The following is a 22285-nucleotide window of genomic DNA, read 5'->3' as shown; positions in this document are numbered from 1 at the left end:
ATGTATTCTTCTAAACACATGAATTTAACTCTCTCTACATATTTTTAATTAAAACTAGAACATTGGTCACTGAAGCAATTCTCTAAGTATGAACTACGTAATTTCTAAAAGGGCTGATATTCCATGCAGTACAGTTTTTCAGAAGATTGCATATAAAAACTGACTAAACTTATTTTATTCCCTGTGTACTGCTTTAAAAAATACTGTGTGTTTGTACTTCCCTGCAAATTACTTTAAAAAAAAATACTGGCTCACTTTGCTAAATATGGAAAGGAAAAACTTGTAATTGCAGGATTTCAAGCCGTTTTATGAATTTTTTTTAAAAAAATAATTCATAGAATACATGCAGGTCCTGCTTTACTGATGCAATGCAATCCCTGGAAATTGTTCTTTAGGTGAGCATTTGCATAAAAAGTCCGCAATTGCCATTGTTTCCTTTGGAAACATTTCTCATAGAAATTTCTGAGGCGGAATTTGTCCACTGTCTTTCCCCCCTTTCCATGATTTCTTCCTGAAATGGCTGCTGACAACGGGGGGGGGGGGGGGGGATGGACCAAGGAAGTAAGGAAGCTGGAATAAGTGAACCTGCAGAGCATATAGCAAAGTTTGGGCATAAGTCTTTAAGTGCAGATAAGCAAGCATGTGGAGAGCGAGATCTGCATGTATAATAAAATATTTGTTGAGAGGAGTGGGACTTGGAAGTTTATACAGTTTTATGAATCATATAATTTACTACTCACTTGTTCTTGTGTCCATCCAGCATTTGTTTTCTACACACACACACACACACACACACACACACAAGCCTTTTACTTTGACTCATAGGATGATGTCCAACATTGTACGAGCAAGCTTCTTCTTATGCAGTGGGACTTACCTTCTCATCCCTCTCCCCAAATCTGCTCCAGAGTGCCCCCAATTTGGAACTGCAGGGACTGTGTAAAGAGGGAGGGAAAGCCCCGTTCACTAGTGGAAGTGTGTTCTACAGGCAAGTGGCCACAGTTGATTTTCACTCATGATGTAGAAAGAAACTAGATTTTTAAGTACAGTGGTACCTCTGGTTACGTACTTAATTCATTCCGGAGGTCCGTTCTTAACCTGTAACTGTTCTTAACCTGAAGCACCACTTTAGCTAATGGGGCCTCCCTCTGCTGCCGCCGCGCGATTTCTGTTCTTATCCTGAAGCAAAGTTCTTAACCAAAGGTACTATTTCTGGGTTAGCGGAGTCTGTAAGTAACCTGAAGCGTCTGTAACCTGAAGCGTCTATATAGTGAAGTTAACAACAATTACATAGGCTTCAAACTCTCCCTCGATGAGGGCCTGCTCTACACAGACTGAAGCAATGTATTTGGTTAGTACTGCTGTCTAGTAGTTGCTGAGCATGAATACATTCCCCATCACTCGTTGTAGCATTTTCCTCCAAGTCATAATTTCCATGTGGTAGGAAAATGTTGTAGTTCTAGTACGTTCCTGCATGACTGCTGCTTTTTGTTCAGGGTTTTATTTTATTTTAATTTTTTGCCGCTCCCCATTTTTCTTTGCTGGCCTATTTGTTATTTGGACAGTTAGGATGGATACATGCTGTAAGAACTGAAAGAAGAGCTATACCCAAGGGTATTCTAGGCCGCTTTCCCCCTTTGCTCCTCTCATCACAGCCTCTGCCAAAACATGTTGTTCTGGGAGTCATCCTGCACATTCAAAAACTGTTTCAGCCCTTTGGCAGTGGTTGTGCAGTGTTTTTTGTCTTTTATTCTCAGCGGTCTTCCCTTCCATCACCCCCCCTTTACCCCTCATTTTGCAGTACTTCAGCAGTAAGACCAGGCTAAATTATTTTTCAAAATAGCTTAAGAAATGTAGCTTGCCTTATCCTAAAATATGCTCAGGCTATATAAACACATGGAGTGTACCAGCTGTTTTGGCAGTGTGATGTTAAGAGGCCAAGATACTGCCCTAGTGTTGATTGGAATGTTAACTTTAGTATTGGAATGCTAGTTTTGTTTGCAAATAGAGCATTTAACATTTTAGTTGTATGTTTTTAATAGAAAAGTAATTATTTAACTTTTACCTGTGGTAGAAAAATCACCCGGAATATATAAACGCTTTGTTTTCCAATTGTAAATAAATCTTTTCTCTCTCTCTAAAGACATGAACTTACAATGTTCACCAATTTAGCTGTTATGTACTGTAATGCTTTACTAGGGAATATTTGGACTTGGATTAAAGATTGTGACATAAGGAGAATATTTGCTGATCCTTGGATTCTAGGGTTTCTGCCCACTTTTTGTTGTATTCAAATGTGTCCTACAGATGTGATCCATTCCCCCCCTCCCCCGTTTAGCACTTAATCATTACAAAGAACCGGACAATATGCAAGTTTGTGACTTGCTACAGTATCTAGGCATCTCAGAAGCAGAGTAAATTTCTGAAACAAAAGTATTACCTGATCCCTTATAACTTAGTTGTTAGCATTAATCATAATATATGCTCACTTTGCATAATTGTTCTGCTGTGAAACACTTCGTAACAAATGCCAAGTATTTTCTGCTTGTCATTTTTTATTACCGTGCCCAGGAAAGGCCTATTGCTAGACTGTAAATTCTTTAGAAATGAAATCATTGTCTTTAAAAGAAAAAAAGAAAAAGATCATAGAAATTTTAAGGTCACTGTAGAGAATCAAGTTCAGGTTGTAAGGATAATCAGGCTTGCAGTATGAGATAAGGATAAAAGTACTTTCAGCATTTTTTCACATGTGGCATTTCACTCGCCTCCCAAAGATTACATATTGGTTCTTCACTTTTCTTTAGACGCTTGCTGTATGTAAGTTAAAACAATATAGCAACCTTGCAAAGAAGTACAAAAAAATTACTATCCCAAAAAAAGTTTTACTTGCCCACCTGTGCAAAAATTAGCTATGTTAGAGCAGTTGTTATAACGTCTAAGCCAGCTCTCCTCAACCTGATACTTTCCAGGTATTATTGGACTGCAACTTTAAAGTCCCAGTTAGCCAATGGTCAGGGATAATGGGAGTTATAGTCCAACAATATCTGGATGGCACTAGATTGGGGAAGCTTGGTCTATGGAGTGGGTTTCTTGCATCCTTTGTGGCCACTGCCAGTGGGAGGAGCTGCAGGCTGTCCAGCTACCTGTGTGAGGAGAACCTCTGTCTCCGGGTCAGAAAACAATTGGCACTATCTGGCCCTGGTTGGCAAATAACACACTTCCAAGGGGTTTATTTCTGTTTCAGACCTTTTAAAGACCAGCAGGCAGCTAAGGACTAGGGAGAAGACCTTTTGTACCCCTAGCACTTAATCAACACTGCACTGTGGTTTGGGGTTTTTTTATGTAAGTTTTTGTGTGTGTTGATTTTATCTTAGTTGCCATGGAGAACAGATATAATAGCTATTTTGTGGGCTGAAGCTGAAAAAATGCCCCTACTTTTAAAAGCTTCCCTGTCTGGCCATCTGGAGGCCAAGTCTTACTTGCCACAGGCAACCAGGTGAGTGCCTATAAACAAGTTGGTGAGAGAATTGCCAGTTACTTCTTCAGCACTTGAATAGTCAGTGCCTTGTGTTGTGAAGTGTGCAGTTTAAATGCAAACTTTCAGTTCTCTCATGCAACCCTGACATCCTTTTATAAGGTTCCTTCTGATATGGAGACCTGAATGCACTCCAGAATTTTGCATTCCCAGGGTTAACAAGGACAGCCAAGATAAAGAAAAGATACAGTTTATTGTAGCAAAAATGGAATTAGCATATTCATTGAAGATATTAAACAGACTCTGTGAATAGCACTCTAGCAACAGACTACATTTAAAGGAGTTTAAAATTACTACAATAGTTCTAAATAATTAAAATGGTTTAAAAGGCATCGCTTTTAAAAGTATGCATGAAAATTCATAGAAAAGCTAGGATGTAGTAAAATTGATCAGAGAAACAGGATGGGAAAGATGTTGCCTGAAGCAAAGAGAAGAGAAGCTTGTCTGAAGGGAGAGATGAGATGAATGATGACTAGAACAACTTGCTGTAGAAAGAGAAGAGGTGAAGAAGGAGGTTTGAACTGTGATTTTGTGAGGCTTTGGGAAAGGTTTTAGGAAGAAAGCAAGTGAGATACTTTGGGGCAATGGCTGAGAGTATAAGTTCTGTTTTTGCAGTGGGTGACTATGGGCAGCGAGTAACAGAGAATACGAAATTCTGGGGTGAGACACCCAAAGCATAGCAAGGGAAGGAAGAGGAGGTTTCCCAAGAAACAGGAATTTGATAGGTGAAGGGGAGAGAATGTAAGGGTTTGGGCATATGATGGACTGGCCTGTGAAGTGGTGGTGGGGGAGTAGTACCTTTCCTTATTTCTGTGGCTCTGGTATTGAGTACAGTGGAGGAGATGGTACCTCTTCAGCAACAGAAAGGGGATGAGAAAAAGAGAAATGGGTGGGGGAGTAAACAGGAGACCTATGCAGGAAAATGAGTTCTCTGGTATCCAAAGTGATATGGGAGGATGGCAGAGATTTACAGTAAAGGAGACAGCAATCAGTGCATCTAGCAGGTGATACAACTCATCTTTCTTGACTGTGCCCTGCCTAAGTTACTCTCCAGGCCAGAACAGTACTTCTGTGAAACAGAGCCTGGGATCAAGAGATGCTCATCTGTGCATGTACATGGACATTTTTCTCTGGCAGCTCTTGGGGTGATATTTTAGAGGACCCCCCCCCCCCCCAGTCTTCAAGGGGATGCTTTTCAGAGGGCAGCTGCTGTATTCGGGGGGGAGGACAACATGTTTGTGGAGGACACATTGGGTTGTATCCAACAAAGTTATACTCTGAGTAGTTAGCCATGCCCATTTATTTCAGTGAGGGCTATTCTGAGTAGGGCTAGTGTTGAAAGTAGCCCTTTATGTGGTGCTTTTGCTCCAGGCCAATATAAAATATGATAGGGAAGTTCCAAATGAATTTACTTAGAAAAGGAGCCTCTTGAAATCACTGGGAATTACTTCCATAGATAGGTAATATTAAGCACAGGAAGTCCTGACAATCTAAAACTTGTACTTAAGCTTTCTTCCCAGGTTAGTAATAATTTAGCAGTTTTCAAATAGAGCTTTCCAAATATGCATTACATGTGCCTCTGAATCAAGCCATCTCCCAAACGCAGTCAAAATGCCTGCAAAGAAACATCTGTTAAGGATGGTCCATATAATATGAATTATGACTTCTTTTGATTTAACAAGAAGGGAGGAAGGAGGGATTGTCGTCATAATTTGTGGTTGCCTGGAAATCTGAACTAAACACTATGAAGAAAGTATATTCCAGTTTATAAAAATTCTCCAAAACTAAAACTTGGATGTGCATGAAAATGTTGACTAAATGCCTGAACTAAAACGTTCTATTTGCATAGTTTTATGCTTCCTTTGGTACAAACCTCTGCCCAGTAGTTTTTTTATTACTGCTTTGATTTTTCTTAATAATTTGTTTTTTCTTTTCCCTATGGATTCTGCGGCCTTTCAGTGATTGAACAATTGTTTTTAATGTTGCCTGCCTCTTATCAGCCTGCCTTCCATCAAGAGCTCTGTGCTTAGGTGGACTGTAGAGGGGGAAACAAAGGAGAGCAAATTATAATTTTTATTGTTTAGCATCTGCAGTCAGTTTGTTGTAGCAACTAACATTGCAGTCCTATTTGCTCCTGATCTGAATTTTACCTGTTTTTTGTGCAGTTAAAATGGAGAAAATGGCAGGATGTTTCATTGTTAACAAACATGCCATATCTCAACTTTGAACTATCCTAATTTATTCAAAATTAAGTGCTCCTTGAATACATCACAGAAAATCTACATATGAAAAATTTATTTTTAGTTTATTTATAAAATATTTATATACTGCTGTATCATAAAAATGTATCACAGCTGTTGGCAACAATATAAACACATAAAACCAGACGATCATATAAAGTTAAAAACAAGAGCAAAAAGAAACAAACCTCAATAGTCCATTGTAGGGTGTACTCTTAATTGCCTGCATAGACCTGGTGGAATAGAATTTTTTTTAGCAAGGGTTTAAAAGCTGGCACAGAAGGTGCCTGCTGAATATCTATTGGCAGGGTGTTCCACAGGACCGGGCCAATGATACTAAAGGCTCAATTTCTCAGTGTTGTCAAATTAGCCTCACCAACTCAGGGAACAACCAAAAATGCTCCTGCAGATGATCTTAGTGATTGAGCTGGAGTATAAGGGTTCAGGCGATCCCTGAGGTATCCTGGATCCAAGTTGTTCAGGGCTTTGTAAATCAATAGAAGAACCTTCAGCTTGGCTCGGTAGCAAATGGGCAGCCAGCACAGCTGTTCTAACAATGGTGTCACATGTTCTTGACCAAATGCTCCCATCAGCAATCTGGCTGCAGCATTCTGTACCAGCTGGAGCTTTCAAACCAGACCCAAGGCAGATCCACACAGAGCACATTACAGTAATTTAGCCTTGAGGTTACCAATGCATGGACTACAGTGGACAGGTTATCCCTGTCCAGGAACAGTAGTAGTTGACAAACCAGACAAAGGTGAAAGGCATTCATAGCCACAGAGGACACTTGGTATCCAGGACTACCCCCAAACTACACATTTGCTCCTTCAAAGGAAGTGCAGCCCCATCCATAACAGGTAACTTGCTAGTTTCCTGAGCATGGGAACCACCCATCCGAAAACCCTTCGTCTTCCCAGGATTCAAACACAGTTTATTGTCCCTCATCCAGTCCACCAGTGCATGCAGACATTGGTCCAGAGCTTTCACAGGCTCTCTTGATTCAGATGTTATGGAGAAGTAGAACTACATGTCATCGGCATACTGGTGACACCTCACTCTAAAACTCCTAATGACTGCACCCAGTGGCTTCCGATGATTAATTGGTCTCTCCTAGGAATGCCTCAGTTGTTGTGCAACCACCCTCTCCACCACCTTTGCCAAGAAAGGAGTGTTGGGTACCGGTTGGGCTTTTTGAGTAGTGGATGCAGTGGGCACCACTCCATCACACAATGATGCGTTTACCATACCTAATAAGCCAGGGTGGACAAGGATCTAATGAGCAGGTGGTCGGGTGCATCACGGGCACTATCTTGTCCACATCCTCAGGCCTCATCAACCGGAAATGGTCCCACAACACCAGGCTCGATGTTGCATTGGACGCCTCGATTTATACTGTCTCAGTTGTTGTTGTTTAGTCATTTAGTCGTGTCCGACTCTTCATGACCCCATGGACCAGAGCACGCCAGGCACTCCTGTTTTCCACTGCCTCCCGCAGTTTGGTCAAACTCATGTTCGTAGATTCGAGAACACTGTCCAACCATCTCGTCTTCTGTCGTCCGCTTCTCCTTGTGCCCTCAATCTTTCCCAACATCTGGGTCTGCTAGCGTCTCAGTAGCATCTAAATCACAGCGGAGCCAAGCAACTTTATCCTCAAAGTGTTTAGCCATCCAGTTACAGTGAGTTCCCATGTGTTCCAGAGGTCTGCCCCCCTGGTCAGGAGCAACCAGCCTCTGGACCACGTGGAACAGCTCCGCCAGACGGCTCCTCAAGAATGCAGTGGAGGCAACAGAGTAGGATCTTTTTGCTGCCCTCATCACCACATCGAAGGCCCAGTTGTGAGCCTGAACACATGGTCAGGTGGCTCCAACTTCTGGTCCATCCCTCTCCCAGCCTGGCAGTGCTTTGCATCCCCTTTGGAGTTCCCCTCTTCCTTTGAGTTGATCTTTCTGAGACCAACTACCAAGGACTTCATAGTGGAACTGTGGTTCAATATGGAACTTCCCAGTTCTTCAGCTCATACTGTGTCAGCTTTCATGTGACTGCACGTGCGTCTACAGTGGTACCTCAGGTTAAGTACTTAATTCGTTCCAGAGGTCCGTACTTAACCTGAAACTGTTCTTAACCTGAAGCACCACTTTAGTTAATGGGGCCTCCTGCTGCTGCCGCACCACCAGAGCACGATTTCTGTTCTCATCCTGAAGCAAAGTTCTTAACCTGAAGCACTATTTCTGGGTTAGTGGAGTCTGTAACCTGAAGCGTATGTAACCTGGAGCATATGTAACCCGAGGTACCACTGTATTAGGTTTATATGTGCTTTTCTTTTTTTCATGGCATAGGGATCTGGTCATCTACAAAATGTGTAGTATCTGAAGGGGCTCCAGTAGGACTATATTGTAGTTGGGGAGATGGTAAAGGTTGTTGAGCATATTTTGCTCTCGGAGGATGTTCTGTTACTGAACATGATCTTTATACATCCACAAAACATAAAGCAGATACAGGCCTGACACTAAAGCATAAATCAGAAAAATATTGCTGCCTGCACCTCAACTCCTTTGCCTTTGGGAAAGGGACATGATGTTCCCTGGCCAAAATGATTCACCATCTTGAATTGTACTACGCTCCTCTTCCCTGCATAGTAAACACATCCAGAAAGTGTTGATTTGACTTGGAAAGACCTACAAGGCAAAACCTTTGGCAGCAGAAGAAAGGGCTTTGTCTGTAAATTACCTAATCAAGTAGATATTCTTTGTTTTCACAAAATGTGGAGTTTTTAAAAATAAGGATGCTGATCTTTCCAAATTTGGAGGCCCTAGGATTTTTGCAGGGAAAACAAATATTTGATCTGTTGAGGTTTGGCACAGAAAGGCTCGCACTGTTAATTAATTGTATTTATTTTATTTCACATCTATTTTGTCTAGACTTGACTAGACATTTTACTAAAGAGTGTGTTCCGATGCTAATATAAACTTTTCACAGCCCTGGTGAGAAATGAACTCAAAAGATCTCTAAGCAAAACTTAACTTATAAAATATTTTGCTATTTGGTATCTTTTAACGGAAAGTTAAACTGAACATTTTCACTTAAACATTTACGAACAAGAATACTTAACACCATGGTAAAATTACACAATTAAGTCAAGTGAAAATCTATATTTGATATCATTTTTATATATTGAATGTGGGAGGATTATCCAATTGGTCATAGTCCTATTTTTCCAGTAATCAAAGTTATCATATTAAAAAAAATTGGTTATAGTTAAGGCATACTTTGCAGACACCCCACAGCAGCCTTCCCTAATCAGGAGCATGACTGTGCTTGCTAGGACTGATGGGAGTTGTAGTCCAAAAATTTTGGAGGCCACCAGTTTGCAGAAGACAGCCTTCTTTGAACAGCTTCCTGTTGCATAAATTTGTGAATTGAAGAGCCTGCAAATGCGAGGGAGATAAATGGCAGGGCATCTGCCTACAGTGTCTTCTGTTTTACATTGGGGAGCACACACACCCTGCCCCCATTTGGGGAAGTGAAACAAAGAGGGTAAAGCATAAGCTCTTTATAACCTGCAGGGGTATAAAACACGGCAGAAGAAATAGGAAGGAAATGGGTACATTATAGGGTTATTCAAAGACTGCCCTTGACATATACAGCAGGCCACTTTGCAAAGTGTTACTGAAGCCACCTCCAAGTTTTAACAGAAATCTTACAAAGGAAAATGCTTAAAAAGGAAAAGCACATGTAATCTCCTGCTACCCCTCCCTCAGTTCCATAGCCTTTATTAAATAGAGTATTTGGTGTGTTGGTTTGGAATTTTCTCTTCTAAAAGATTATCTTGTAGGATTTATTTTCTCTCCTACAACTCCCACCCTACATCTTGAAATTGCGGATATAAATGAATCTTTTTGGCTAAAGTATGGGTTGTATTTTATTATTATCCCTTTGTTATATAGTGATGTACTTTACAGTAAAGTTCATTTATAGATTTATTGTAGCTTTTTTTATTGTTGGATTGTTTTCACATTTGGTTGTCTTGATGCTGTATTTGTTCATGTCTGATGTGAACCCCTTTGAACTTTCTTCTGAAGGCAACAAAAGAGTTACAAATAGGTGGCATGATCTCTGTCTTAGAGAAATAATAAATACCTACTGTGTAGTTTTTTCCTAAAATCTCTCCTATAGGATATCCACCACCTCTCCATATATGTTTTCTCCATCTATTTAATTTAAATGTTAATTGACTAGCATATCCTGCCAACTGAATTTACGGTCAAAAACAACACAGTTCTTCCCTGTTGTAACAACTTTAATGAGGTGGTTGTTCTAAACTGGGCATGGTATGAAACCTTTTTTTAGAACTCGACTGTTCTTTGGTTTTTTAGGGTCTGGGACCTGGAAGGAAACTTGACCACTGACTTTGTTCTACGTTCTCCTGGAGTGAGTGTGGGCTGGCATCCTGAAGATGCCTTCAAGGTCAGTGTGGAACAGGCAATTTTTCCTTTGTGAAGCACCTTTGATTTACCGGTAGTTGGTCATAGGTCACAAAACTGAAGCTTTGAATTCAGATCGTTTTTTGAACAATCAAAAATGCCATCTCCAAAGCCAACATGAGATAACTCATTCCTATCCCCCAGCAACATGAAAGTATTCACAGACTTATGAATCAGCATCTTTTAAGCACTGCAGCAGGCTGAAGTCTGTGTCATGGCACAACAGAATGAACTGAATTGTCCTGGTACCTGATCCTACAAAAGAAGTTCAAGCTCTACAGATAGTTTAACCACCCATGAGTTCTTCAAAATAATATATTTAAAGTAGGGCAGGGGTTCATGAAGTGTAGACAAAATTAGAGATCAACCTGGCCTATCTGTCCCCAAGTTCAGGACTGGGGAGAGGGGGCAGGTCTTCATCCAGAGATATCTGGATAGTACCAAGGCATGGAGCAAGCCAAAGATGTGACCTCTTGTTTTGGGGAAAGGTGGGTCAGTCATTTACTTAAGTTTTACACCTTGGAAATTGAGTCCCTAAAAGGGCAGTGTGAACAAGTTAGGCTTTGTAAAATATAAATCCCTTAGCTGATATTGTAATATTTATTACAGGGATTCAGATTTATTTAGGTTTGGGAAGTAAAAATTTAAGGTTTGCTTTTCAAAAGTTATTGTAACTTCATTTTACTTTTCTTTTAGTTAATGGTTGCAGAAAAGAACGGAACAATACGGTTCTATGATCTCGTCACCCACCAAGCTATTTTGTCTCTCACAACTGATCAAACACCACTGATGTCAGCAAACTGGTGTTTAAAAAATACTTTTAAAGTTGGAGCAGTTGCTGGAAATGACTGGTTTATCTGGGACATTACTCGATCTAGGTATTTTTATCAATAGCTTTGCTCTTTTTTCTATTTCTGTAACCTGTTCTTAAACTTTTACATTCATATAAACATAGGGGGTAACTATGTCAAAGATGAATGATCAACTCCTTTTCTGGGGTTTTTATAACTGTCCTGTAAACTGAAGTGTGGGTATCACTTAGAAATTGTTCTGTTTTCTTTTACAGTTATCCTTTGGATAAGAGACCTGTCCATGCAGATAGAGCTCGATTATTCAGGTATTTTGTCCTAACCTGCATCTGCTGAAGTGGGCTCTACTCTATGAATTTTTTTGTTAGCATTGTTTGTTTTTGTCCTACATGTAGTATTTACTTTTCAGAAATACTATGCAGCTTCTCTTTTTGTAAGTATACCATGAATTAATTGTTAATATTTGCCCTGGTCTATTAAGTCTCTTGAAGAATAAGACTGTAACAAGAGAACGAGTAAGTAAAGGGAGAACTGCGACACAACTTAAAAATATTTTTAACAAAACCATTGCCTTCTAAATAATCATTTAAACATTTTTTTGGGGGGGGGGAGAAGAGTCTTTGAGGTAATAGATAATAGTAAAAACCCTAATTGAGAAGCAGCTTATAGCAACCAAGTAAAAACGAGGTGGGGAGGGGGAGAAAATTATTTTTAAACAAGCAATATACTATTGCTTTTTTCCATATATATCTGATAGTGCTACAGATCAATTTGATTTCTCACTTTGTGAGACAGAAATACATATAAAGTATTTGCTGCCTGCATGATTGGTTGTAGGTAACGTTTATACTTATAAATGCAGAAAAAAAGATATTTGTGTATACATGTGTAAATACATATATACACATTCTCTCTTACTAGGAATCACCCAGTCAAATTTAAACATTCTCTTGAGTCTCAAGTGCTTAACTCTCATTGAAATCTATTAGATTCAAGGGTGCTAACTTTGACTGTATTACAACCTGTGTATTTAGTATACTCTATTTTAATATTTCTTTTAAGAACATTTGTGGTTTGGGCTTCTGTATATAGGTGGTCCCGAGTCAATGAAAACTTGTTTGCCACAACTGGATATCCAGGCAAAATGACCAGCCAGCTTCTAGTCCATCATTTGGGACATCCTCAGGTAAAGTTCATGCAAATATAACATGCAGAATAGTATTCTTACCTCCCCCCTCATAACAAAAATATAAAATGGGCTCTAAGAACTTAGCACGACTGCAAGGCAGATAAGACCCAGTCCAGTGTGGAGGTTTTTGTTCTTTCGTCTTGTGTCTCAAAATGAATATAAATGGACTCAGTGTACTTTGAAACAACCTTATCAGAACATCTTGAGGAACACTGTCTGCAACTGTAGTGTCCAGAATAAAGGGGATGAAAAGCTCATAGGCTGTGATCCAATGTGCTACTTTAGATGTGATCAAGGGTTTAGGCAAGCCCAAGGGATTTTTTTACTTTCTCCTTTTAAACAGCAAACCCACCTGCCATATTGCAAACTGTTTTTGTTTTGGTTTTTTAAATTGCCTCATTTTCAAAAACAATTTGCCAGATTGCATGGAGGCCTGCTGTTCAAGAAGCAGGCACATCAGAACGAAATCTGGATTCCATTGGCTTCACAGTGTAATAGCTAATTAGAAGTTTTGTGACACTGTGATTGACTCTTTTTGAAATGATACCTCCACTCCTGAGGCTTCATCTAATTTCCATTGTCTGTACAAGTTAAACTGGCTATAAAACTGAACTTTAGAGAAGTATGTCCATTAATATACTGGAAAAAAACTTTTTTAATTGCCTGAATATTTGCACTCAAGCTCTCGACTTTCTGTCTCGGAAAGGAATGCAAGGATGAAGGGACTCATGCACACATATGTATTTTGCACATCATATGTTACATACACATGGCTGAGCATGCATAAAGGCAGTTCCAATGTCCTGTTTGCAGGACTTCAAGCAGGCAAATTTTGAACCAGTTACTGGAATCAATGAGATGATAGCTTGTGAAGAGCAAAATGTGTCCCAAGTTTAACTGAATTTAAGGCAGGTAGTATAGGTTCTTATTTTATTATGTTTAAATGTATATTATTTAAATTGAATTGAAGAGTTTACATCATATTCACCCATCAATGGCGCTAAAAGGCCAGCAGGTAAAAGGAGCAGATTCCAGATTAAAAAGCAAAACTTTTGAAACCTGGGGGTATAAAAAAAAACTCTGCCTCCAGTACTGAAAAGACAACAAAGGGTGTGCCCAGGCAAGCCACTCCTTTGTTTTAATTTTTTTATCCAAGGTTTATTACGGTTTGCACATTATTACATTATTGGTTCAAGATGCTTCAGAGAGCCACCTTGCACCTGGACAAGCCCAGCTTCTCTCCAAAGCAGCCTGCTTTAACCTGAGATTCTCCTGAATCTAATATACACCCTAACACAGACTATAAATTTGGAGAGCGAGTGGGTCTTGGTAGTTCTTGGGTAAGAACTTTGAAATATTTCCATCTACGCTTGAGCTGGCACAACAGATTTTTGTGAAGGGGTAGTAACAGGACCAGACTGAAGCAGTTGCTTCAGATTGCAGGTACTATAGATGCAGTGCCAGACTTGTAGAAAGCTATTGGGGGGGGGCACTCCCAATTTATTTAAAAGGGCTTGGGGCTGGAGACATTTCCAGTGGCTTTTGGCTCTTATAACCCTTTCTTTAAGTCATTCTCTTCTGGCTTCTTGCTGCAAGTTTACAAGCAAGTTCCCCTGAGATATATGAAAACAATTTGGAAGGCAAATGCAGGAGGTGATTGCCGGGTCATAGCATTGCAGCTGAAGAGTTCTTTAGAAATGATTTTAAAATTTATGTCTTGTTGTGCTCTAGATGTAAGATATCTAATCTCCCTCTCTCTCTCTCTTTCCAGCCCATTCTTATCGGTTCTGCACCTGTAGGATCTGGCTTAACATGGCATAGAACACTTCCATTATGTGCAGTGGGTGGAGATCATAAACTTTTTTTCTGGATGACAGAAATGTAACCATTTATATAAAATCTGGGATTTTAACGTGAAGATATTAAATTAAACATATTTTATATCGCTGTTTACTTGCCAAATGATAGAGATATACCAAATGACTACATACAAGGAGCGAAGAATCTTTGCTGTACTTTTTCTTTTCAAGGCTACAGATGCAACCAGCTCCATCAAAGCAGGTTTTTTTTGTTGGGGAGGGGAGTTTGTAATAAAATATTATTGTCTCTCTTGAGCAAGATGTATTGTTTCTTCACCTTGAAGACAGGCTAGCTAAAATGTTAAAATTAAAGTTATGCATTTGGTCTTGGTGGGGACGGAATACCTAGAACCTTCCGTGCAAATCTTGTAGAAATACAGGGAAACATTTTCTTGTTCAGTTCTCATTTATTCAGTAGGGTGCACATGAGAAACATTCCAGATATTAAGGTACTATTAACTTGGCACATAATACGGTTATAATTCAGATATTTATATTCTTGCTAGAGAACCAGACCAGTGTACTAGATAGGGTGCTCTGTTTGAAATGGAAAGGTCCTGGTTCAAATCCATGCTCAGACATGCACTCAATGGGCAGGTAAGTTTTTCTCAGTCTGGCTTAAGTAATTAAGTATTGTGGGAAGTGGAAGAGAGCAAATAGAATAACCCTCTTGCTCCTTGGGTGTAGAATACAGTTGTGATAAATAAGTAAAATTGTATGTAAAGACTAGCTAAAAATACCGTATTTTTCGCACTTTTCCCTCCTAAAAAGCAAGGGAAAATGTGTGTGCGTCCTATGGAGCGAATGCAGGGGGGAGGCAGGCGGGAAAAGCCCCCAGGAGCCGCACACAAGCTCCATGCGCTCTTGCGGGCTTTTCCACAGGAGGGAGAAGGGACTGACTGGCCGCATCAGTCCCTTCTCCCACCTCCCAGAAAAGCCAGGAGAAGCCGTGCAGCCCTTTTAAAGTGCGTGCGGCTTCTGCCGGTTTTGCGGGAGGTGGGGGAATTCCCCCACTTCCCAGAAAAGCCAGGAGAAGCCGCGATCACTTTAAAGGGGTTGCGCGGCTTCTGCGGGCTTTTGCGAGAGGTGAGGGAATCGCCCCACCACCCAGAAAAGCCAGGAGAAGCCGCAATCTCTTCAAAGGGGTTGCGCGGCTTCTGCGGGCTTTTGCAAGAGGTGAGGGAATCCCCCCACCTCCCAGAAAAGCCAGGAGAAGCCGTGATCCCTTTAAAGGGGTTGCGTGGCTTCTGCGGGCTTTTGCGAGAGGTGATGGAATCCCCCCACCTCCCAGGAAATCCAGGAGAAGCCGTGCAGCCCTTTTAAAGTGCGTGCGGCTTCTGCCGGTTTTGCGGGAGGTGGGGGAATTCCCCCACTTCCCAGAAAAGCCAGGAGAAGCCGTGATCTCTTTAAAGGGGTTGCGTGGCTTCTGCGGGCTTTTGGGAGAGGTGAGGGAATCCAACCACCTCCCAGGAAAGCCCTGCGCAGCATCTCCCGGCAAGGAGAGGCTGCACAGGGCTAAAGGGGAAGCCAAAACAGCGAGCGGGATCCATCCTGCTCGCTGCCTTGGCTTGCTCCATAGCTGCGCGCAACCCCTCCGGCAGGGAGAGGTTGTGCGCAGCTTGTACACTGATCTTTGGGGCTGGGGGGGGGGGAGATTTTTTTCCTTGATTTTCCCCTCTAAAAACTGGGTGCGCGCTATGGTCCGGTGCGCCCTATGGTGCGAAAAATACGGTAATCTCTTTTTTTACCTATGGTCAAACCTGTTCATCAACTGATTTGCCTCTAGGTGCCTTAGGTATGCTGGTTGATGGGTGTAATGTGCCTGCCAGCCCCCATCAAATTGCCTTAACCTTTTGCCAGCTCCATCTAATTGCATCTGTCTACCAGTGGGTAAACCAGTCTACTTCACACGTAAGGGAGGGGAAACAAATTGCTAATATTTTAAATGAAGTTCAAAGGTAATCTTAGAATTGTTTAATGAGACAATAGAACCTAGATTTCAGTCATGGAAGGAAAAAAATAAAGTCAGTTTTTGAAAGAGAAAAAGCTGCATGGATGGAAGCTTGTGACAAAACAAAGGACTTTTGCCAAAGAACTAGTAACTTCTCTTCAACAGTTAAAGGGGGAGATCTGAGAATTGATAGCCATTAGAACAACAAACCACTAACCAGGATTGTGATGGGGATGCCTCTTATTAGTAATTTAAAAGCATCTGAGGAGATGGGAGGGCAGATACCACAGAGGGGACTGACAGAAGGGCAGAGGGGCATAGCTCTGTTTCCATTCTAGAAAAAGAGGGAGCCTCCTATTTTGCTTAGCACAGAGTTGCATGTCCACAATAAAAATGTGTTAGCTACATCAATGTGGTGATTAAAAATTAAACTAGATTTTGTTAACCTTGGAATGGCATTTTCCAAGCTATTTTGTTCCCAAATACTAGATTCATTGGTGGGGCTTCCATTTTTAAAACAGCTGCCTTTCTTTATGGGGGGAGGGGGAAGAATTTGTATGACGCTAATGATGGGAGGAATGAGGGCTCATGACTTTGCAATGGTGCAGCAGTAAAACTGCTAGCACATTGGCAAAGCTAAGCAGGGTCCAGTATGGCTTCAAACTGGAGGACCACATGTTAAGATTGCTGGGGGTTGGACTAGATGATCCTCAAGATAATCTTCTACAAATCTATTATTTGCCTCTTGAAAAACATACCTGCAAGCTCAAATACAAAGACTGAACTCATTGTGGGATCCCAAAAATATGTGAAACGGTGTAGTGGGACACTTTGTGTCTTTGGTAGCAATAAATATTGTCCTAGGTCCAGACAGACGATTAGCTTTTACAAAACAAGTCCAAGATCTCCCAATAGTTAAATCTACTCATGTGTTTTTTGAAATTAAGAACTGCGTGTTATTTCCTATTCATTTGAATTTACCAGAGAATTTACTGGAGCACTTTGCTTTTATGTAGATCACAACTGCAAAAGTCAAGCAATGTTTCATTCTCATTTGAGTAAAAAAGGAGGGAAAGGTTTCTTACAAACTCAACTAACATGGCTGCAGACCAAAGCAAACAGACATTTTGACTAAATGATGTTCATTGTGTGTTTTCAATTAAGTTAAAATTGCCCTTTTCTAAGCAGAAGAGGCATATGTCAGTGTGTCATGACCATTCTGTTACACATTACAATTCTGATTCTATTGCTTGTTTGACTTGCTGCCACAAATATAAATCAACTACAAAAAAATACAGTGTTTCTAAAACATAGACTGTGAGTATGTATTTGTACAGAAGTTAATGTTCCTGGTGCCCACTAACTGGCATCCTCTTCAACACCCTGCCACCGGGTTACCATCTGTTGTTGGCCAGTATTCCATATATCCTTAGTCAAACAAAGGCTGGTATTATCTCACAACCTCTTCCACTGAACCTTGGTGAACAATGTTAAAACACACAAATAGAAGCCATTCATCTTCTTAAAAGTATGAGACTGAGCATTCCTGTATGGATCAGTCTTGGAAGATCTATTTATCTATATACCTCTATTGCACACAAAAATGAAAAAATGTTACATGATGTGCAGTACAGAAACATTTCATGTACAGTACATGGTTTCATTGCAAAATGAGATCATAGAATCAGAATTGGAAGAAACCCTGAGGAGCATCTAGTCCAGTCTCCTGCAGTGTTGGCATATGCAGCTGTGCCATATGGGGATTGAGCTTACAACCATGCTCCAACTGAGCTATCCAGGTAAGTGTTTATTTTAATATAAAAAACGGGGGGAATTAAGTACATATGAATAACACTAGGAGAAGCATGCCAGGGCTTTCCTTAGAATAATGCAGTAGTGAAATTATATATACATAAACAGCAAGTGTCCTCAGTTTCTCTCAAATGCCTAGGAATCCTCTTAAACCATATCCTCAAGGTGGTGGTAGAGAAACTGGCAATACAGTAGTCTGATCCTGAGGCAGGCTGAAATAATGCATTTGGGTCATGTATTTTGTGCTGAGCCCTAACCTTGTGGACTTCAGCCTCCTGGGAAGGTGAAGGGAGAACACTTTTAAGATGGCGTCACGCAATGCAGCACCTTGTGTTAATATGAAGGTTTTCAAAATATTAATTGGGCAGTGCTTTCCATTGGAAAACTGTTCATTTGTGTGTGTGTGTGTTTGGGGGGGTGTTGCTGTAAATATCAGGACTGTGAAACTTCGCAGTTAAAGCAAGGAGGCTGCTTTTCTGGCTTTCTTTGTATGATCTCTGAATTACATTACGTAAGAACTCTACTGGATCAGGCCAGAGGCCCACCTAGACCAGCATCCTGTTCTCACAGTAGCCAACTAGATGAGAAGTCTGATGAGGACCTGAGCACCAGAGTGTTCTCCCCTCTTACAGTTTCAAGCAACTAGTATTGAGAAGCATACTGCCTCCCTGAAACCTGATCCTCTTTTAAAGCCGTGCAAGTTGGTGACCATCACAGACAGCAATGATAGGAGTTGAAAAACCAGATCATGGAATATTTGTGCAAATCATGAGCAGCCTAGCTGTCCCGAAGGACTGGAAAAGCGGACAGTCTTAAATCCTGATTTGAAGTCAGGCTCACCCAGATCAATAGGGCTTATGACCACAGAAACAGAATTAACAAAACCAGGATCCATAAGTAACTAATTCAGAGCAATTCTATGCATGTTTGCTCAGGCATACGTCCTGTTGTGCTAGGAGGATCTTACACCCAGCTAAATTAGTACTGTATAGGACTGCAATATCAGTCCCTTTTTAACAACTTTTATCCCAGATATATTTTCTTGTTCACTTACATTAAGTGGTGTGTATAATTTTATTCAAGAATTTATAAATAATATTGTCTGATGACAATGCTGATCCTCAAAAGCAGTCTTGTCAGAATGTTTTTTGAATACACAAACTTGGAGAACTTCATGGGAAATTGGGGGGGGGGGGGCTACTTTCTGACCTTTTCAGCTGTTCACTGAACTACTTTAGTAAACACAATTGTTGCCTCATGGAGGATCAGGTGACACCATGTCTGGAAATTGCCTTGGATCAGCTTTTTCGTTCTGTGTAACTTGCTGCTTGGTTGTATAGTTGTTTTGACTTCTAGGCTGATTATTAAGAGAGCACACTGGGAATTGTTACAGTGGTTTATATGAATGTCATGTGCTCATATAAATGTAAGTCAGAGCTTTGGTTGTTTGCCTGGTTATTTTGATTACTGATAATTAAAGTGAGCTGTTGTAGAGGAAAGGGCTTTTCGTTTAATCTGAGGGAACTGGGGCCACAGAGTATTATTATCAATAATGCAATTATCCTTTTATGCCACAAACTCAATCAAGTCTTCCTGATACTTTTTCATTGTTTTCACTGGGGATGGAGACACAGCTTTTGATCTTTCTGCAGACATGGGCTTTGCATTTCCATTTGGCTAAACTCCATGGAAGGCTGACTCCCTCCTTTCCTCACACATACTAATGTTCGTCTTTAACTTGCTTTCTTTTTAAAGTTGTTCTGCAACTGAACTGCCACCCTTTGGTGGGAAAAATAATAATTTGACTGGCCCTGAGTTCTTTAGTTGCTACCAATTCTCCCCCCCCCCCCCGTGCCTTTATAGATTTTCCAGTACAGTGGTACCTCAGGTTACATATGCTTAAGGTTACATATGCTTCAGGTTACAGACTCCGCTAACCCAGAAATAGTGCTTCAGTTTAAGAACTTTGCTTCAGGATGAGAACAGAAATCGTGCTCCGGCGGCGCGGCAGTAGCAGGAGGCCCCATTAGATAAAGTGGTGCTTCAGGTTAAGAACAGTTTCAGGTTAAGAACAGACCTCCAGAACGAATTAAGTACTTAACCCAAGGTACCACTGTATACCTCGGGATAAGCGTGCTTCAAGTTAAGTATTTTCGGGTTGCGCTCCGCAGCGACCCGGAAGTAACGGAACACGTTACTTCCAGGTTTCGCTGCGCGCGCATGCACAGACAGTAAAAATTACGTCATGCGCATGCGCTGAAGTGGCAAAACACGACCCGTGCACGCACAGATGCGGCTTGCGTTCGCTTCAGGATGCGAATGGGGCTCCGGAACTGTTCCCGTTCACATCCCGAGGTACCACTGTATTAACTAGAAGGTTGGTGGTTCAAGCCTACCCAGGGACAGCTGTGGGCAGGATTCCTGCATTGCAGGGGACTGAGCTAGATGACCCTCAGGGTCACTTCCAACTCTATGATTCTATGTTGCACTAGGGCAGATATGGGGAACATTTGGCCCTCCTGATGTTGCTGAACATCAGGCAATTGGCCATGCTTGCTGGGGCTGTCAGGAGTTGCTCAACAACATATTGAGGGCCTAAGATCACCCACACCTGTACTAGGCCAACAGACCACTTTAATCTACTCTAGCTGGATAAATCTACATAAAGCATAATAATTGTCCAAACCTATAAAGTTCCAATACATGCTTGAATCCTTTCCACAAAATAGTCTGGAAGCACCACCTATCCGAGCATTTTTTAGCCCTGCAAAACGCCCTCCCACCAGATGTCGAGGAAATAAACAACTCTCTGACTTTTAGAAGACATCTGAAGGCAGCCCTGTTTAGGGAAGTTTTTAATGTTTGATCTTTTATTGTGTTTTTAATATCCTGTTGGAAGCCGCCCAGAGTGGCTGGGGAGGCCCAGCCAGATAAGTGGGGTATAAGTAATAAATTATTCTTATTCTTATTTCCTGCCAACCTAGCAGTTCGAAAGCATGCCAATGCAAGTAGATAAACAGGTATTGCTGTGGTGGGAAGGTAAACGGCGTTTCCGTGCGCTCTGGCACTCATCACGGTCCTCTATGCACCAGTAGTGGTTTAGTCATGCTGGCCACATGACCCGGAAAACTGTGGACAAACGCCGGCTCCCTCGGCCTAAAAGCAAGATGAGCACCGCAACCCCATAGTCGCCTTTGACTGGACTTAACTGTCCAGGGGTCCTTTACCTTTTACCTTTATTATTATTATTATTATTATTATTATTATTAATAATAATAATATAATATATATAAACAAAAGCAGCTGAGTACGGTTCCTATTGAATTTAACACATTTGGTCTCAGCTCCTGTTCAGGGATATTTGAACCTTGGTGGTTAGTATAGTAGGAATTCCCAGTTGACTATCTCTCTCTGTATTATTTGTAGGCCAAGAGGTTGGCTTCCCACACGTCGCTGAGCAGATGCACGAGCTGTTGGTGTTGTCCTTGTGTTTTGCAGTAACAAAAAAAAAAAGACTGACGTTTTGCAAAATTCTTGTTAGCCAACTTTAAAAAAAGAAAAGGAAAAAAGTGCTGCACATGACTAATTTTAAACGGTTCATTGAGTGGTTTTGAATATTGTCCATATGTTCCAAATGACCATAGGTATCCTAATCCTAAACAAGTTTACCTGCCACTAAGTTTAAGAAGATATCTGAAGAAGTGTGCATGCACACGAAAGCTTATACCAAGAACAAACTTAGTTGGTCGCTGAGGTGCTACTGGACATTAAAAAATTTTTTTTTTTAAAAAAAATATTTCAATTGTACAAAGCGTGCTCAGGAGGACAACTGTTTCCTCCAACCTGGAACCATGGGTGTAGCAAAGGGGGGACAGGGAGAGGCAGCTGCCCCACTCTCTAAATCAATAAAAATACATAATAAACTGAGGGCCTGTCCCCCCCCCCCCCAAAAAAATCCTGACTACATCCATGCAACCTGGGACATTTCATTCCTATGGGGTTGCACTGAGTTTTGTTGTTGACGCCTCTCATACAAAATATAAGAGCAATGTACCAACATTACAAAAGAGACAAAATACCAATAAAAACATGATAGATCCCCCCACCCAAATCTACCTCCTTTTCGAAATGAGTACGATTTCCCCACCCCCTGCTCCGGGGGGGGGGACAAAAAAAACAACAACAGAGAGAGCGCGCGCGCAAAATTTGCATTAATAGATCATTCAGGTGTTATAAATTTGACTAAGTAATGAAAACGGAGTGAAAACAGTCAGGACGGGGTTCGGTTTGCCAGAGCTCACCGTTCGGTCTTCCTGTGGGAAGAACTACAAGCCCCATGATGCAACGGGGCCTCTCCTGCCTTCCCGTATTGCCGCTCCGCAGGCGAAGGGCGGGGTCGAGGAGCG

At 41.2% G+C, this 22285-nt stretch overlaps 1 protein-coding gene and 1 long non-coding RNA gene across 2 annotated transcripts in view; one reads left to right on the top strand and one right to left on the bottom strand.

Moving 5' to 3' along the window:
* NUP37 (nucleoporin 37) overlaps positions 1-14371 on the top strand; it is a 22676-nt gene extending 8305 nt beyond the window's left edge. Inside the window, exons 6-10 of the mRNA XM_080971807.1 lie at positions 10152-10242; positions 10956-11137; positions 11326-11376; positions 12161-12254; positions 14029-14371. Of these exons, the coding sequence (XP_080827933.1) occupies positions 10152-10242; positions 10956-11137; positions 11326-11376; positions 12161-12254; positions 14029-14142 (532 nt within the window). The 3' untranslated portion in view covers positions 14143-14371. The remainder of the gene's footprint in view (positions 1-10151; positions 10243-10955; positions 11138-11325; positions 11377-12160; positions 12255-14028) is intronic.
* LOC308457725 lies at positions 1281-22252 on the bottom strand. The gene is made up of 3 exons (XR_013977085.1): positions 22181-22252; positions 5964-6008; positions 1281-5570 (listed from the first exon to the last, which is right to left on the bottom strand). It is a non-coding gene; the product is annotated as an uncharacterized lncRNA (long non-coding RNA).
* Between the last annotated feature and the right edge of the window lie 33 nt (positions 22253-22285).

This window comes from Podarcis pityusensis (genome assembly GCF_964106645.2).
Source record: "Podarcis pityusensis genome assembly, chromosome: 10".
Lineage (NCBI taxonomy): Eukaryota > Metazoa > Chordata > Lepidosauria > Squamata > Lacertidae > Podarcis > Podarcis pityusensis.
Note: the sequence above shows the minus strand (reverse complement) of the source record. Positions and strands in the feature narration are given on the sequence as shown.